The sequence below is a fragment of the Typopeltis vanoorti genome, chromosome 19, assembly GCF_054136105.1.
Source record: "Typopeltis vanoorti isolate ZY-2024b chromosome 19, IOZ_Tvanoo_1.0, whole genome shotgun sequence".
Taxonomy (NCBI): Eukaryota; Metazoa; Arthropoda; class Arachnida; order Uropygi; family Thelyphonidae; genus Typopeltis; species Typopeltis vanoorti.
In genome coordinates, this window is record NC_143567.1 from 72,267,975 (window position 1) to 72,287,488 (window position 19,514).

General features: G+C 32.3%; 1 protein-coding gene across 1 annotated transcript in view; it reads left to right on the forward strand.

The window, feature by feature from the left end:
* Positions 1–19,514, forward strand: part of LOC150096239 (midasin) — a 1,081,806-nt gene that overhangs the window by 849,793 nt on the left and 212,499 nt on the right. The window contains exons 70-71 of the mRNA XM_090409469.1: positions 638–809; positions 7,566–7,675. Of these exons, the coding sequence (XP_090265595.1) occupies positions 638–809; positions 7,566–7,675 (282 nt within the window). The remainder of the gene's footprint in view (positions 1–637; positions 810–7,565; positions 7,676–19,514) is intronic.

Sequence of the window (19,514 nt, forward strand, 5' to 3'; positions counted from 1 at the left end):
ACCTTAATAAATTTAGTTGAATCCTTTTTTACAAGTGTGAGCAAACAAAGTTTGCACCTGAAAGTATCTGCAGGACTATAGAAGTATTTCTTAATACCTTTAACGTATACAGTTACCCTATTTTTTACATATACTTTATTTATCTCTGCTTATTGATATCTGGTATAGATATCTAATTATCATTAGATATTTACACATTTACCTTTGCAGAAACTTAGCACTTTGTGTATGTGTTTTATCTTGTTCTGGTTTATCTCCTTTTGACTATTTACAAATACGCTATGTACTTCTGTAATCTGAGTCCTGGCATAGTATGATCTTTGCAGTCCTTACACCATAAAATAACAAATTTTTTAATTTCATTGTTCATCCTGGTTCCTTGAATGGAAACAGTAGGGCCTTGTTTAACTGGGTATAAAATTCCATCTTGTTGTACCATAATTTTCTTTTAGTTTAAGTCAATAAGAATACCATTGGGTTGGCTAAATCCCATATTTCTAGAGCATTGTATGTATCTACTACAATGGGCTAGAATTGAAGAAGAGTACTGATATAAGTTTTAAATAATTTTTATATAATTATAACATATTTTAAGTTCTTAATTTTTTTTTCTGATTTTTTTTTTATTTTTTTACAGGATGAAGTTGAGAAAGATCTTGGCAAATGGAATACAGAAACAAAGAATACTTTGATCAAGTCTCTGAAACAGTTTTTTGAATATTCTAACATAGGAGAGTTTGAAGGGCGATTATATCTTCTCCACATTTTCTTAAATCACATACAAGCTTATCCATGTTCTCATATTCAAAGTAAAGTCATTTTCACAATTTAAATACAGTACATCTTAAGAATTTTAAATAATATATTTTATAAACATTTTTGCGGAAGAAACTAATTTTTATAACAAATCACCAAAAAATTAATAAAATATCTTTGAAATTTTCTTAATAATCACTCTCTCTCTCATTCTAAATATAATCATAATTATATCATTGTTTTTTTAACAATACCATAATTGTGATCAGTTATAACTTTTGACAATACAGTGCTGGAAGTATCATTAGTTCCTGCCTTTAAGCTAGTGCATTTATTTATTTATATATATATATATATATATATATATATATATATATATATATGAGTTTACAAGACAGAAAACTAGAATAAGTTGAAAGTTGGGTTTATATTTAGACATTTTGGAGCCAATGCCATTTCTAAGGATTACCAAATTCTTCTCTTGATTATGCCATAGCAATGGTGTAATAGTTCAGACTTATCCCATAATTCTTGATGAACAAAACAGTATTCATCCTCTTTATCAGGATGAGATCACCGCTCTGATCTGCAAAACTTTAACGTGGCCTATTAAAATATCCTGGTGTTTACCAGCTATTGATCAAATGCACGTCGTCTTACTGTGGACAGACAGAAAAATTTATTGAGCAACACATTGAAAAACATATCCGAGATATTGAATACCAAAGAAGTGAGACCTCAGTCTTGCCATCACATGTACTCTCTTCATCTGACCCGTAAGACATTTCAACAATGAGACATCAAGTGTTATGGAATAGATCTGAACTATTACACCATTGCTATGACATAACTGAAAGAAGATTTGAGCATCCTTAGAACTGGCATTGGTTCCTAAACACATGAACTTGTCAGAGTACATCCTAGCCATTCATTTATGTGAATGCATAAATGCACAGCATGCCCAACAGTGCAACACACACACAATTAGAAATAGTTGTAAAATCATTAGAGACTCTTGTATAACTACTTAGTGCTTGTGTGTCACCTTTGTTAATTTTTACTGTTTGTCTGCTAGTTTTGCTCTTACACCTGAAGAAGTCCTATGTAATTAGGATTTTTTAAATTAAAGTAACTTAATATCTTATTACAGTTTTCTGCTTTTCAAACTATTTATCTATCCATGAACAATTAAAGTCCTTGTGCTTATATATATCCACACACCAAACCCACACATAAAAAGTTACTGAACAAATAATAAATAAATAAAACATTCATTTATTATTTGGACAAATTGAAACATTAATTATAGCATTTAGCACATTGTCAGTTACTGATTTTAAAAATTCTGCCTAAAAAGATTGTCTCCATAATGTTGGTAGACTGTCTTTTAAAAAGTGTGTGATGCTATGCCAACGTGTGCTTGAAGGTGACTAACATTTTCTGATCACTGAGCTGTCACTATAATTTTACTGTATTCTTTTGTATTTAAAGCTGAGTGGTGGAGACAGAGTTGTAGAGTAGGTGCTCTCCCTCAATGAGTCCCTTGGACTCCCTGGAAGTGTCACATAATAATAATAACATATTCATAAAGAATTGTAGGATTTGAAATGAAACATATTAAAAATACTTCTTCTTACTGCACATATATTCCGTAATAGGAATATATGTGCAGTAATTTTTCACTGCAAAAATGTTTTGTGAAAATGCAATTAGAGAAAATTTTTTTTACTGAAGATCTTTAAAAAGTAGGTGCTTTTCTTTCTGTATTGGATAGGTCTGTCAAGTTTCATTTAATTAAAGAAAATAAGATAAATAAGCCCTAATTTGAGGTACTTATTTTTCTTCCTGACTAAATTATCATATTTCTTTAATACTACAACCCTTCGCTTTTTGAAATTCTGTTTGTGCTGAAACATCGGAGATGTTCAAGAGAGAGAGAGAAAGAATCATTGAAAACTTGGAATTCAGTGTGCTGAACAACTCATCCTGTAACTCTTGAATATTGCCTTTAGTGTCAGTCAACATGGCATGTGTAGCATCAATGTACTCTTTCACAAGACTGAAGCTAGTGTCATTGGTAGGTATGGAAAACTTTGGAAGATTTAAATTTGTGCTTGATTTTCACAAAGGTGGGAATGATACCCAAGTTGCAACAGTGTTTGAGCAGCACAAGTCTATTCATAAGCCTTGATAATCTGAGTTTTGACTTACCAAAGAGATATGCTTTCATGAACTTGTTTTATAAACATGATATCATATGTTCATAAGATCACTAATTGGGTATGGATGATTAAACATTGGTTAATATGCATGTTGATGTTTAATGGAGAAAACACACATCTAAAAATAATAATTAATCAACTAAGTTTATTTAGCTAATTAGATTATAAGCCAATATTTTGTCTTGGTCACCAAGGCAATTTCCATTAGGTTTTAATGAATTATGACCAGAACCGGCGCTAGGGTCTTTGTCGCCCTAATTTGAGGTACTTATTTTTCTTCCTGACTAAATTATCATATTTCTTTAATACTACAACCCTTCGCTTTTTGAAATTCTGTTTGTGCTGAAACATCGGAGATGTTCAAGAGAGAGAGAGAAAGAATCATTGAAAACTTGGAATTCAGTGTGCTGAACAACTCATCCTGTAACTCTTGAATATTGCCTTTAGTGTCAGTCAACATGGCATGTGTAGCATCAATGTACTCTTTCACAAGACTGAAGCTAGTGTCATTGGTAGGTATGGAAAACTTTGGAAGATTTAAATTTGTGCTTGATTTTCACAAAGGTGGGAATGATACCCAAGTTGCAACAGTGTTTGAGCAGCACAAGTCTATTCATAAGCCTTGATAATCTGAGTTTTGACTTACCAAAGAGATATGCTTTCATGAACTTGTTTTATAAACATGATATCATATGTTCATAAGATCACTAATTGGGTATGGATGATTAAACATTGGTTAATATGCATGTTGATGTTTAATGGAGAAAACACACATCTAAAAATAATAATTAATCAACTAAGTTTATTTAGCTAATTAGATTATAAGCCAATATTTTGTCTTGGTCACCAAGGCAATTTCCATTAGGTTTTAATGAATTATGACCAGAACCGGCGCTAGGGTCTTTGTCGCCCGCATGCAATTTCTATCTAAGCGGCCCTGTAACGATCCAGGCGTGTGTGGTTCTTTTACGATAATAAAAATGTAAATTATTTGAAATTTCTTAAATAAATTTTGACAGAATAGCCACATGTTGGTTTGCTAAATGTAACGAACTGGGGGTGTTGACTACACAGGATAATCGTTAAAAACTCGAATATTCAAAAAATTCTCAATAGTGAAAGCAAATTTTGATAAAGCCACTTCATTTTAATCGTTGAATATAATGATACAGGGATTATGGGATTATAGCCTTCTCACCGACCCGAATCACTAATAAAATTAAAATGAATTTTAATTAAAGTTAAAATTTATTTGAACTAAAGTTTAAAAACTTCTTGCATTTTACAAGTTACTAAATTCTTAGTAATTTGTAAAATTCATATTCACAAAATTAGAAATAATGGTCTTAACATCTAATTCTGCACATATATCATTTTCATTTAGCTATTAACGCCAGACTAACAAGCCTTTTTTGTGACATACTTGTTCTTAAGTAAGTTTTAATCAATTTCAACTTGGAAAAGGAACGTTCACCCCTCGCTACACTAACAGGTAAGGTTAATAGTATTCTTAAAGCAATTGAAAAGTTAGGGAAAGATAAATTATTGGACACAATAAAATTAAGAATATTGAAAGGGTTTTGAATACAGTATTTAAATTATTTTTCCGAAAAATATCCCGGAAAGCACATAACTCGTCATATAGTTCTATTACATTTATGTCTTTATTGTCGCCGTCCTTCATGAGAATCTCTAAATCGTCATTTTTCGTAAATCTTTGTTATTAATTTGTAGTAGTCTATGCAAGAAATTGAAATTATCATGATATGTTTTTAGTTGTTCAAAACGTTCTATTAACGAATAACGTCTAGAAGTGTATAAAACACATTCACTCCAAATTTATCTTCTGGTGATTGTGGCGTTTCGTCATGATGCTCGTAGTCAAATTGTCATGTATTCTTTCATCATCGAACTTCCATACCAGTTTTAAATTTTTGTTCTCCATCCCCCTCTTCACTCAGTTATTTTGCCGTTTTAGAACCTCTTTAAAATTTGTATCTGATCGATACTCTTGTAAGAATATTTTTAAGTTTTCGATAGATTCTAAAGCAAGTGTAATGTTCATATTTTTGTCTTGAAGCATTTTATTCACAGGATTTATTCTGTTAAGTAAATCATGCCAAGTTATAAGAGAGCAAATAAATTTGTAGTCCTTTATTTTAGCACATAATGTTTGTGCTTCATGCTGAGTTTCTTTATTAAAATTTTCATTATTTAAAATTTCAAAAAGTGCATCGTAAATATTCTCCTCACTGATATCGTAGTGGGTGGATTGCATTAATTTTACTTTCCCATCATGTTTCTGATGGCTGTTTCAATGTCAATTTTTTTACGAACTTTAAAAGGATTGCCCAACATTTCTAAGAGAAAGAAAAGAAATTGTATATTTCTTGAATAATTGCAAAGAAACTAATTACATCTGCATTCTTTGGCTGCATCATTAATGATTAAATTTAGAGTATGAGCAGTACGTGGCACATAAAAAGCTCGAGGATCTTTGTTCAAAAGCAAATTTTGGATCCGATATTTTTTCCCTTTCATATTTGCTCCATTGTCATACCCTTGACCTCGCATGTCTTCAATGGGAATGTTCCATTATTGTTGTACATAAACCACGTCCTGTGGAATCTGATATATCTGCAAAACCTAAAAAGTTTTCCCTGATCTTGACAATTCCATTGTCACAGGAAACAAAGTGAATAATAATGGTCATTTGTTCTGTTTTACTTGCATCAGGTGTGCAGTCTAAAATTATGAAATAATATTTAGATTTCGAATTAATAATAAAATTGTATCCCTGATTGTTTTACTTAAAGTTTCCAATATTTCACTTTGACTGTCTTTACTCAAATAGTGTACTCTGTTGTTTCCTTGTAGGGCCCTTTCAACATGATTTTCCATAACGGGATCAAACTTTGCAAAGAGTTCGACTAATTTTAAAAAAATTGCCGTTATTCCTTTCATATAATTTATCAGATGATCCGCGAAAAGCTAAATTTTGGCTACCAAGGAATTTTATAATTTTAATCAAGTGTCCTAAAACTCGTCCAATGTTTCTTTTCCATTTCATACATGCTTTGAGTCTGGCAATCAATAGTAGTTTTGTTTTTTAAATTTTTATCAAGTTTCTTCCATTTTAATAAATTTTTCTTGTGAGTTAAACTAGTCTCATGTCTATGGAAAGTTGTACTTACATTTCTCCAGTCGTTAAAACCCTCTACAAGACTACTTGATTCAGTAGGTGCGAAACGTTTGCAACAAAAGCAAAAAAACAGAATTTAAAGTTTCGGAATAAATGAGCCATGTTCTTGGCATGAGCTTCCCGTTTTCCATTTTTCTATTATAATACGTCGCCAAATTTACGACCATGTGTATCTCAGGGATATATTATATTTTTCTTATGAACAGGCCTCATTTCAATTAAAACAGCTCGTAATTTTTCATCGATATTTCCCCATTCACCTGGATCTTCTAAATTTAAAAAAACTAACAGTGTGTTAGTTTCGTGGTCAACTACAACTAAATCTTCTAACTGTTTTTCACTTAACTCATGCATCTTGTTATCTTGTTCAATAGTTGCAATAGTACTTTCATGCAAACTGGATGATGTGCACGGTTCTTCAACTGTGATTCTGATGTATCGAGTTGGTTACAATCTGCATTAGAATATTTTAATAATTTAACAAATTTATTAAGAACCCCAGTTTGTTTCTTAATATCCCCTTCTTTCGCAGCATGACACTTAGGATTTTGTGCACCGGATAACGTTTTTTTAATTTTTGATTCCATTTCTATTTTATACCCACAAGAAATTATTACGCAACACGACACAGAGACGAAATAATAGTCCGCACTGCACTACTGTCAGTAGCCTACTGAGATGCATACCATATGACTGGTTAACTAGCAACAAATGTTTTATACGAAAATTCGTTTCTGCACATAAAAACCATTCACGGTTTGATTTTAGACAGACTGCAGTAGACACAACATTCTGCAGGCAAGCATTTAGCCTGCTGTCGCTGCAAAATTGTAAACAGCCGGCTGATCAAAGATGCAGCAATATACAATTTTTTTAAATTTTTATTCGGTATATCTGGCCTTATTTATTTTAATATTGATCATTCTAAGAATTTTTTGTTTTTATGATAAAAATTTTGTTTCTTAAAAATGAACTTATGAACCGTGCCCTGGTGGCTGTGCCCGCCTCCGCCGGCCCTGATTATGACCAAACTTGGCATATTTGATGATTTGGTTTTGCACTGAATTGCTATGGTTCTCATTCTTCTAATAGGCATTTGTAAAGTGCTTGCAAGATTTATATGCATGTTAAAAAATGCACTTCTAGATAAAATTGTAGGTACTGTATTTTCATATATTGTGAATGACAAAAAAAAAAGTTCTTATTTTAAAATATTTCTTCCATTTTTTTTCCATTTCCATTTTTCTTACATATTGAAATGGAATTAGTATGAATAGTATTGATCTGTTGTAGTTAATATAAAATAGATATAATTCAATTGATACAAATCTAAACAATTGTTTTAAAAAAAAATAATTCCTCTAATAATCATTTTATCATTTCAGCTGAAGTGTCTTCAATATTATGCAATATATATCACTTTTATAATGAATATCTGCCATTAGTTAAAAACATGATGTCTAGTGCAAGAAAGCCTATTGAGAAAGAAGTCAAGGTATATTAAATATGAATATATCTTATAAAATTGCTCAGTGTTTATAATTCCTGAAAATGTATGCATGCCCTTGAAATAAATGCGCATGTATATCAGTGCCCAGCTCTCTTTTCTTGTTTAGATTTATTTGGCCTTAAAGATCTTAATTGGCGGGAGCAGTTGCTAATCTGTATGATGATTAGAATTAAATTTGAAAATAAGCAGTTATTGTAAATAACTTTAAGCATAAAAATATGTCAATCATTTAAAAAAAAATTAAGATATTCTATCATTTTTTAATGAACATAAAAAAAAATTAATCCTGAAATGTATGTTGTTGCATAAAAATAATCTGTGTAATCTTAATGGTTTTGTTCTAATTCATTCTTCAATTTTAATCTGTATTCCCAAGATGTTTTTTGATTGCATGCCAGACAGTTGGACACAGAACTCCTTTACTGCTGCAACTGATTGGTACAGCAGCGAAGTCATGCCATTTGCCAGCTGATTGGGAAGCTTCTTGACAAGGGATGGAGTATTGCCAGGTTCAATCCTAACTAACCATACACACATAAACCACAGTAATTAAATATTTAATAAGTAAATATTTCGTCCTTAAGTATCTTAGGAGATCATCAGTACAGTTTTTCAAACAATACTAGAATAACATACAGTGAGGACACATGCTTACAATGGAATCCCACTATGTGTGCAGTAGCCTGTTATAGAATTAAATTAAAATATATCTGATAAAAAATAATAAATAAATAAAATAAAATAGATTAAATTAAAAAACATACATAAATTTATTTTACACAATTAAGGATGACAATTTCCCAGACTTTAAGGATAGTAAGAACCAGTGGTGGCCGGTAAAAACTTTAAGTGGGGGTGCTGCATATACAAAAAAAAAAAAAAAAAACTTTTTTTTCCCTAATTAGTAACGAATTTATTAATAAATAAATTTACATATTAAAAATTACTTTATTAAAAATATTTCATCCTCACCACGAACAACCACCAATAATAAAAGTTTCATATCAATCGCAATGACAAGCCCAAATGAATATCGGCGTTAGATCGCAGTGCATTTGTTTTGTGTAACGATAATTGAAAAAATATAATTCTTTTCATATTTTCAACAGTGACACCTGTCATAATTCAGCCTTGTATCTATGATAAATAAATAATTATATGTTATTTTAACAAAATAAAATAAGATTTACAAAACATAGTTCACCACGCACATGCACCAATAATAAACGCTTCATATCTCACAGAAATAAGGCACGTAAAGATACTAAAAATACACTGCCGTTTGAGCAGTTACAGTTGGGAATGATGTAACATGCAATGACAAGAGCAAACGAATATCGGTGTTAAGATCGCAGTGCATCTGTTTCGTAATCCAAAGCGTTAATCGAACAATTCCAATTATTAACTATTCAATCAATGTCAAAACATAAGCTGTAACATTTATATAATGTTGTAAGCATTGTTATTATTTATAAACACAAACAAAATTTAAATTTTTCATTTTTTCCTTGGGGGTGCTGCAGTGTTGCAGTGCTTATGTACAGGCTACCACTGGTAAGAACATCATTATGGTTTAAATTGGGTCTGTAACATAGGGCTTCAGCAGTTTCCTTATATAAACGCCCATTTTTATATCTTGATCTATGTAGAAGTTTGGTGTTTTTCTATTGGATCCTATAGTTTGGGTTTTCAACTCCATGTTGTATGAGGCCAGATTTGTGCAGTTTGATAAGATGGATATGGTCCTGATGTTCAGAGATGTGTTTACTAATAGATCTTCCTGTCTGTCTGTAGTAAGGTATCTTACAGGAACATGGAACTTTGTAAACGGCAGTTAGCATCAAAGGTGAGAGTTTGTCTTTAGGAGAAGGTAGCAAGTTATAGATTTGGTTGATTGGTTTGTAGGTAGCAGCAAGTTTGTATTTCTTCATAAGTTTTGACAAGCATTCAGAGAATGCCTAAAGTCTGGAAAATTGTCATCCTTAATTCTGTAAAATAAATTTATGTACGTTATTTAATTTTATTTAATCTAATTTATTTTATTTTATATATTTATTTATTATTTTTTATCAGATATATTTAAATTTAATTATATAACACGCTACTGCACACATAGTGGGATTCCATTTGTAAGCATGCACCCTAACTGTATGTTATTCCTAGTATTGTTTGAAAAACTGTACTGATGATGTTCTAAGATACTTAGGACAAAATATTTACTTATTAAAAATTTAATTACTGTAGTTTACATGTGTATGGTTAGTTATGAATACTCCACATGTTTCTGTATAATAGGTTCAGTCCAATAGCAGCTGTCCAACTGTCTGGCATGCAGTCAAAAATCATAAAATATAATAAAAATACACATAAAAAACAGTTTCACATCAACTTCACTAACATTTATATACTTAACACAAACATAAATTATGTGCCTCACTTATTGTAGATATCTAAATCTGAACCTGTTATTTATCACAGAAACTGAACCCAACAGTTACTATTTTCTTCAGCTATCAAACAATGCACATTCTTCTAACATTACTCGTCAAGAATTCCAGATGTAGAATATCCTCTTTTCGATCTGTTCTGGTTCAAAAATACTGCACTGGCTTTATTTTTCCAGTTCTAAAAATCGAGTATTAAGACCTTTTAAGGTAATTGCATTTAGTGATAACCCAGCAGTTTTCTTCCAGATGTCAGATTTTCTCTTGATATTTCAGACTATTAACTCATCCAAGTTTACTTCTATGTTTTCTAACTTGAGCATAGATGTGGAGGTGGGTGGTAGATGGCGTTAATGGAGATGATTCGTAGTAGAGGTTCGGTGTACTGGTTGAGACAGTTGTATAGTAGGTGTCCTCCCACGATGAGTCTTCAGACTCCTTGGAGGTATCAGGAATAATAATAATAATAGATAACCAAAGCAAAGTACTTCCACTATATCAAGAATAGTTCACTTAATGCATCACCTGGTCTTTTGCCAAAATGAAATCAGAAGACTCCTTAAAGCTTGAATAGCAATGGGGATTGCAATACTAGGAAACTAGTTTACCAGTAAATGATGCAAATATCCTTTTAAAATGTACAGGTAAATTTGGTATGTTGTACTGGTATTTTGATAAATGAAAAACATTTTTAATGCACATGTCGTAATTATTTTATTGTTGACTAATTTTATAAAATATAGTTCCTTGTTGGAATAAACCACCTCAGACCTTCATTAATCTCATGGCTGTGTAAGCACAAGCTTTGTTAGCAGTGAACTGCTTGCATAATTACCTCAGATATTTCATGATAAATTTAAATTGGTTGTATTCATAACTTAAAAAGTTAATGCATTCACTCTTAAGCTCTATCTCAAGCAAGTTCTGTGTCAGGTGAAAACTCACTTCCATATAATATATCCATTCAGTGGGCAAATTTTTACACATTGTTAAATATATATGATATTCAAGTTTCCATTCTGCAGACTTTTATTTCTTTTTTTAGATTTGTGAACCATCTTGATGTATGTAAAATACAAAATGTACCATTATATTATTTAAACCATTATCTTATCATTTCTTCCTGAACCCAGTGAAGTATATGTGAATAGATAATTACACTAAACACATGAATTGCATCATATGCTGTATTTAATGCGTCAATAAAACTTAAAACTATTTTGCTTGCAGCTGTGCAGTATAGTGTCTTTTGAAGGGAGACATTTCCTGTTATCATTTTTTTAGAGCTATTTTCATTTCATTTCTGAGCTGTCAGTTAATACAGGTGCTTTTCATTATTGGTTAGTTATATACCAATCAAATATAGAACTTCCCTTCATTATTGATTTCTAATATATCCTGAAAACAAACAGATTTCCCTCCTTCTTCATATATATTTGCTTTCAATGAAAGTTAAGACACTAAACAAAACAAATAGTTAATGTTGAGTTATGTATGTGTGGATTTGCCTTACTTTTAAAATTGCTCTTTATGTTTTGAAATAAAAATTTTATTTCTTTATAATTTATATTAATATTATTTTTTCTTTACAATAAATTTATTTTTTTTATGGCATGTTTTATGTTTCAATAAAATTTTTGTTTGCTCATTAATATATATTGATTGTCTTTCAGTATAAATTTTTTTAAAAAAGTAAGAAGTTACTGGTAAATTACCGTTAATCTGGTATTTATGAAAATTTTTACCGAATTACCAGTAATTGAAAAAGTCAGTAAATGTGCAATCCCTAATAGCAATAGGTCTTCTGGTCGTGTGGTATCATTTTGGTTGCATTCAAACTTCTGCTTCAGAAAGGAAGACCTATCTTATATCATATGCCTCTCCTTCAGCACTAAAGTAAGACAATATTATGCCCATTTCAAAAAAAAGTAAGGGAAGAAATAAGACTCAGCAATCAGATTATCATAAAATTGCCCTCACCTCATTTCTCTCAAAAATAATGGAGAAGTGTATCAGCATTGTCAAGATTCAATCGTTCACCAAGGCCACTGGGTGCAAATCTGTCCTTTCATTCTTGTATCTCTAATGTCCAGATATCATTGTAATATTATCCAGTAATAAGACTAATCTACTGGCATTCCTGTCTCCATCACATAGGCCATTGGATCGACCTCTCATATTCCATTTTTTCATTCCAGCTCTTGCATATAATTAATGCCATTGTGGTATGATCTGATAAGGCTGATCTACCTGCATCTTTCTTCCCTTTTGACACCTGCATATGATGACCAAGGCAAGTTTCCACTATATCAAAAACAGTTCATTACTTGTCTTTTCCTGTGATCTTTCACCAGAAAGAGTAACTCCTGTTTTCAGTTGTGCTTCAGTTAACCTATTCTACCTCATCTTTATAATATTTTATTTTCCTTTGGCATCTACCCCACAACATGGAAGCAAGCCTATGGCTGGTCATTTCCAAGAAACCGAGATAAAAGTAATTTATCAACCTTTCATTCCATTGCTATTGCCTTGGTTCTTTTGAGAATGATGATTGGAAAAGGTCATCAAGCCAACTTGTTTGCCCTGTGGATTCTTCCATGCTCAGTCAACAGCAGATGTAAACAGTATTACCTATCATAGGACACTAATTGGGAAAAGGTAGTAACACGTTTGGAAAGATCAAATGTCCTAAATATTTCATTGCTTGATTGGATCTGGCATGGTGGTCTACTTACCAAACCACTCTCTTATAATCTGCCTTACACACTCCACAGATGAATTGTTTTTCCCCTTCAGTCATTCTGTGCCATGGTGAGTGGTTTCCTCCATCAGTGCTGGGGTACCCCATGGCTCTGTTCTTCCTCTTATACATAAATTACTGTCAATAATCTCAAATCCTATCCATGCTTTAGCCAATGACAATAAACTCCAACTATTTTGACAAACTTGATAATGCTTTTATCATTCCATAACCAGCACCCAAAATAATGATCTCCTTACCATTCTTCAGTAATTACAACTTTGTGAACTTCAGTGCTGCAAAAATATAATCCTGCATTTCTCACAAGTAAAATTTCATGTCTCTTCCCTTTAATTTTAAAAACCCTGAGATCTCCAAAGAAGATCAAATTTCTCATTTTTGGTTAAATTATACTTCTATTTCCTGTGACAAATACATTATTATTATTATTCACAGTCTTACTATCCTTTTCCATTAGGAACTACTTTTCACCTGGATAACTTCTAGTACTATATAAAATCCAAAGCTGTGAAACTACTTCCAAAGTTGAGAACAGAATACTGTTCTCCATTTTTGAAATGGTATTCAATACTTTCCTGAAATGCTCAGTACTGCCAAGAAGAGGTAAAATCTGGTTAACAGCTGATCTTCCTCTCTCTCTCTCTCTCTCTCTCACAAACTTGCTGAGCCAACTTATCATATTCCTCTGTCATTCTCTTTATCTTTGTTCTTTGAAATAGCCTTCTTCATGCTGTTTTCTGCAAGGACTACAAAATCCAGCTTTTCAAAAGAACATTATTATTATCAGTTTATTATCATTCCCATCACATATACAAGATATTTATATTATGATTCAAGTTGTACAATTCAATGTACAGTATTATACAATACAATTCAATATGCAATATTATTACAATACAGTTCCAGTTTTGCAATTCAATGTACAATACAATTCAAGTTTTACAATTCAATGTGCAATATTATACAATACAGTTCAAGCATTACTATCATTTTCTGTTGGTAATTACACTTATTTTTGGCTGATTATTTTGTTATAGTTAATAAATGTTTCCTTATATTTACAAATAGAGTAAAATACATTTCGGATAGTTTTCATAGTTTATAATAAGTTACTATTTTAGTGATAAAGTAAGTTAGTTTGTATATTTATGTGTAACCAAGGGCCATAACCATACTAGTTACTAGAGAATTAAATTAGTTCGAAACATTCACTGTGAGTCCAGTGACCATATCTATGAGGGCTCACCTTACACGGTTTGATTTGATGTACATGTTAATATATTAGTCTCCTAATTAAATGAAATGGTTAGTATATTGGTACCTTATATTGGATATGATATGTGAGTTATAATGATCCCTTATACTATGCGTTTAAAGTAATTGTCGACATTGTTTAGTCCCATGAGGTAGTCCCTCAATCTTTTTCTGAATGCATAAGCTGAGGTTATAGATTTGCCTTTATTTCACATATTAACCTTCTCCTTCTTATCTTTAATCAGTCACCCATACCTGCTACCTATATGTTGCAGGTTTTGATAGTCTTGTGTGTGATGTTAATATTAAGAAAATTAACTAAATAGCTCTATAACAGACCAGTCAAGACTAGCTCCCTGATTTTCTTCAAATTTTTCCATTCTTTTTGTCCCGAGTTGCTGATGTTGGCTAGAAGTCTGCTGTAAATCGATAATGACAGAATGACATTGTTGCCCATTAGTTGGTGGACCTCCAGAAGAAAAAAACTTGGCTTGTTAATATTGTTGTTCATTATTTTCAAAAGAGCAGAAGTGAAAGAAAAGGAGCAATAGTTTTTATGATAGACATATCCCTCTAACTGTCCTCAGAATGCTCATATCTATGGTATCTAATCTTCAATGAAATGTTTTATTTCTTCTCCAGCTTTCAGATCAATAGATAGGTTTTAACACTGTCTTAGATACTAGTTTAGCATTTTGGCTAATTTCTCGGTTATTCCATATAAATTTATTTAACCGGTTCTGTACCACATATATTTATTTTGGTATCTATTTCCATGTTTAATTTTCCATTTTCAAGTAAATGTTTTACTTGCTGTATAGGTTTGTCACTTAGAATGCTAATATTTTCAGCATTTCTAACATTTTTCGTAGTTTTTTTTGTCTTTTTATTGCTTTTTATAGTCAGTTTACGAGGTTAGTCTGAAAAGTTCTCGGCCTCGACCATAGATAGCAACACTATCGGCAAGTGATTTTTTTTTTTCCCTAAATTGGTACATCTGTCATAAGCATCCATGTAAAATTGCAAGTCATTCTATCAAGTAGTTTGTTTTATACAGCTTTCTGAAGCAAAAGTGAAGCAAAATTTTATCCTTGAAATGGATAAAATTGGGTATCATGCAGTTATAAAATTCTTTGTAAAAGAAGGTTTAACGCCAAAAGAAATTCATTCGAAGTTCATAAAAGTTTATGAGCACTCTTCTCCTTTGTTTTCGACAATTAAGAAATGATCTGCCAAGTTTAAACTTGGCCATACAAGCCTTGAAAATGATCCACATGAAAGACGTCCAAAAAGTGTAACAACACCAGAAATCATTGATCAAGTGCACGATATGGTATTGGATGACTGGCAAGTCCAAGTGCATGAAATTGCTGAGATTATAAGCATTTCAAAAGAACATGTAGGATATGTTTTGTATGAAGAATTGCATATGAAAAAGCTTTGCACAAGATAGGTGCTGCGTTTGCTCACAACAGATCAAAAACGCACTCTCATGAAAATCTCTGAATAGTGCTTGGAGCATTTTAACAAGAATAAAACTGATTTTGTGCGTCGATTTATTACTATGAATGAGACTTAGATTCACTGTTACATACCAGAATCCAAACAGCAGCCAAAACAGTGGACAGAAGCTGGTTGTTCAGCACCAAAGAAGACAAAGTCGGTTCCATCAGCAGGAAATTTCATGGCATTGCTGTTTTGAGATGCTAAAGGCATTTTGTTTATTAATTATCTTGAAAAGAGTAAAACAATAACCGCGGAATATTATTCCGATCTTTTAACCAGACTAGACGAAAAAATTCATGAGAAAAGACCCGGTTTGCAGAAGAAGAAAAAAATCATCTTTCATCAGGACAATGCACCTGCCCACGAAGGTGTTTTGGCAATGGGAAAATTAAGGGATCTGTGCTATGAATTGTTGGAACATCCACCCTATTCTCCAGATTTAACTCCTTTTGACTTCTATCTCTTCCCAAAACTAAAATTCTCCCTTGCTCAGCGTTTTTCCTCGAATCAAGAGGTGGTTGCAGCTGTAGAGGGGTATTTTGCAGATCTTACTGAGAACTACTACAGAGATGGGATAATGGCACTGGAGCATCACTGGAATAAAGGTATTAGTCTTAAGGGAGATTATGTTGAAAAATAAAAATAATTTTGAAGTTATAAATTTATTTTTTCATTGTTAAGCCTAGAACTTTTCAGACCACCCTCGTATCATAACAGTGATTGATTCATTTAGTTCTTAATAATAGATTTATTTAGGAGTAAAGAGTTGGGTTGAATATTTCAAGTTTTAATATCATGCTTATTGTCACTTTCATAATGTGATCTCTATAGATGATAGACAACAATGGACTAGTTCACGCAATTGTCTTGCATCTACTTCTACATAAAACTATCTCTCTGTACCTCCTTCAATTCTCACTGATGATTGCTATGTACTGCTTTAATGATATATTTGTAGTGTTCTGACAAGCTTTTCTCTTGGCAACTCATCATGTACTTTATCCATATCTATAGAATTTAAACTACATCCTAGTTATTTTCCTGTGATATGTCAACTATTTTGACTTGATAAAAGTTGATTCTAATAATCCCTGTTTGACCTGAACCCAACTTATTCTTCCCAAGTTGCTTTTCTGCAATTTTGCTATCTCTTCTCAAATATGCTTGCACATCTTACTTGGAATACTCGCTTTGGAAATTCCTTTATGAAACTTACATTTAATTTTATCATCATCATCATCATCATCAAATTCCTGCCATGTACCCTCAAGGAGTGTACAGGATATGATAGTACTACATGAAAAAAATTACATCATTACTAACTTCCTATCTACAATTTTCCTCCAAATCAGTCTGTTACTTGTCAAGACTCCAACATTATCAGATCTTATATTTCTATCATCTAAGGCACTTTCTACCATATCAATCCACCTATATCTTGGTCTTCCTCCATGTCATTTTCCTGCCAACCTGGCAGAGAACACTTGTTTTGCTAATCTTTCCTCGCTCATTCTGTTTAAGTGACCATAGCACCTGAGATTAGTTCTGCTAACACATTCCTGGATGCTGACAATGTCAAGTTCTTTCCTAATATCCTCGTTTTTAACATGATGTTTTCATTGATGCCATCTGTTCATGCCTCTAATCTTTCTCAGGACTCTCATATCTGCGGTCTCTAGTCTTTGGTCAAGTTTTTACTTCTGACCCAGCTCTCAGATCCATAAGTTAAAACGGGTTTGAACACTGTCTTGTATACAGCTAATTTAGTGTTCTAACTAATTGATCTCTTATTCCATATGAATTTATTCAATTGACTTCCCACCATACCAGCTTTGCTGATTCTGTTGTCTATTTCTATATATTGAATTTACCATCTTCACTAAAAATCGTGCTTAAGTAGCTGAAATGTTTGACTTGTTCCACAGGTTCTCCATTCACAACAGAATCACAATAGAAGTATAACATCATCCGCATAAAGCAAAGAGCTGACATTAACATCTCCAATTTTGATATCATGTTTAATACCACTTTCCTTCATAATGTGATCCATATAGATAATGAATAACAGAGGGGATAATGTACATATTCAATTTTATTTTATTTGATATTCTTATTCTTCTTGGCTTCCCGTATTAGGCAAATGTTTGCCTGTAACGTTTTCAAGGGTTTAAAAAGTCTTCTGCCCATCTCCTCCTGTATCTTCCTCTTGATCAGTGTCCCTTTGGTTTTTCCAAGCAATATTTGGCCATCTGTCTTCATTCATTCCTTCTATGTGGTTTTTCCAAGTCTTTCTATAGTTTTTGATGTCTTCTGTTATGTTAATTATGGATAACTGTTTTCTTATTTCTTCATTTCTTATCTTGTCTATTCTTTTATAGCCTGTGAATGGTCTTAGGAACTTCATTTCTGCAGCTTTCATTTGTCTTTTATCTTGTTCTCCCTAAGTCCATGTTTCACTGCCATATTTCAGAATTGGTTTGGCTATTATTTTATATAGTTTTATTTGGGTTGTTCTAGACATCTGTTTACTGAAGTGTCTATTCAAAGTTCCAATGACTGCTAGGAATTTTTGCTGTTTATATGCAATGTCGATTTCTCCATTGGGGGCTTATGTAATTTCCTAGATATTTAAATATGTTCACTTGTTCTATTACTTTGTTGTGAATGACTACTTTGCATCTTTTAATTTCTTTAACTTGAAATGCTATTGATTTCGTTTTATTTATTGAGATTTTCATGTCATACTGTTCTATTGTTTCATTCAACACGTGTAGATTTTTCTGTAATTGTCATTTTCAGCCAAAATAACTTGATCATCAGCATGCAAAAGGCTGGTTAATTCTTTATTTTCTATTTTAATTCCTATGATTTTGTTTTCCTCCATTCTCTCGAAATTTTTTCCATATATATATATATATATATATATATATACAGGGTGTTCGGGATAAATTTGACAGTTTCGTAAGGAAACAGAAAATCTTCTTTGTATCTATTAAATTTAATGAATTGACAAAAAAAACATTACAGGCAGAGTTAATTACAATACTATCAACAAGATTTACTCAAAATAACCACCATTAGCATCGATCACAGCTTCAATTCTGCTTCGGAACCTCGAACAAGCTGATGCTACAGTCTCCCTGGGAAGGGCCGCAAAAACTGTTTTAATTTTATCCATTAACTGGGCTTTTGTATTACTGGAAGTGCGATTGGTGTCTTTTTCAACTGCGCCCCATACAAAATAATCCATGGGGTTAAGGTCTGGGGAGTTTGGAGGCCAAACATTTGGACTGGTGAAGTCGTAGAAATTTTCAGACAACCATTTTTGACTTTTCCCAGAGGTGTGGCAAGGGGCCGAATCCTGCTGCCATACATACGGCCTACCATTGGCTACCCTTGTTATCCAGGGCTTGACTACAGTTAGCAACTCCACGAACAAAGCCCGAATTCCAATGCCAGGGTTCTTCAACACCTGTTCCTGCAGATTTGCGAGGAATTCTGCTGTACGAACGCAATCAGATCGTCTGCTAGGGATCTTTCTTCTTGCTACATCCTCGTAGTCACCATTGCAAGTCTCTAGTTCATGCCTGATTGTTTTTACTGTATTCAGGGAGCATTGGGCAGCAGTCGTAATATCCTTATTTTGATGGCGGGCACGAATCATCATGATACAAGTTATTCTCTTCCATGATTCAGGTGGGTTCCAGCTATCCATCCTTTCTGACATCTTGTATATGAATGAAGAAGGGTCCAAACTTTTAAATGAAGAGAAGTGTGTGTTAATACATGTAACTTACGGAAAAATATAATTAATTATAAATATGTCAAATTTATCCCGAACACCCTGTATATATATATA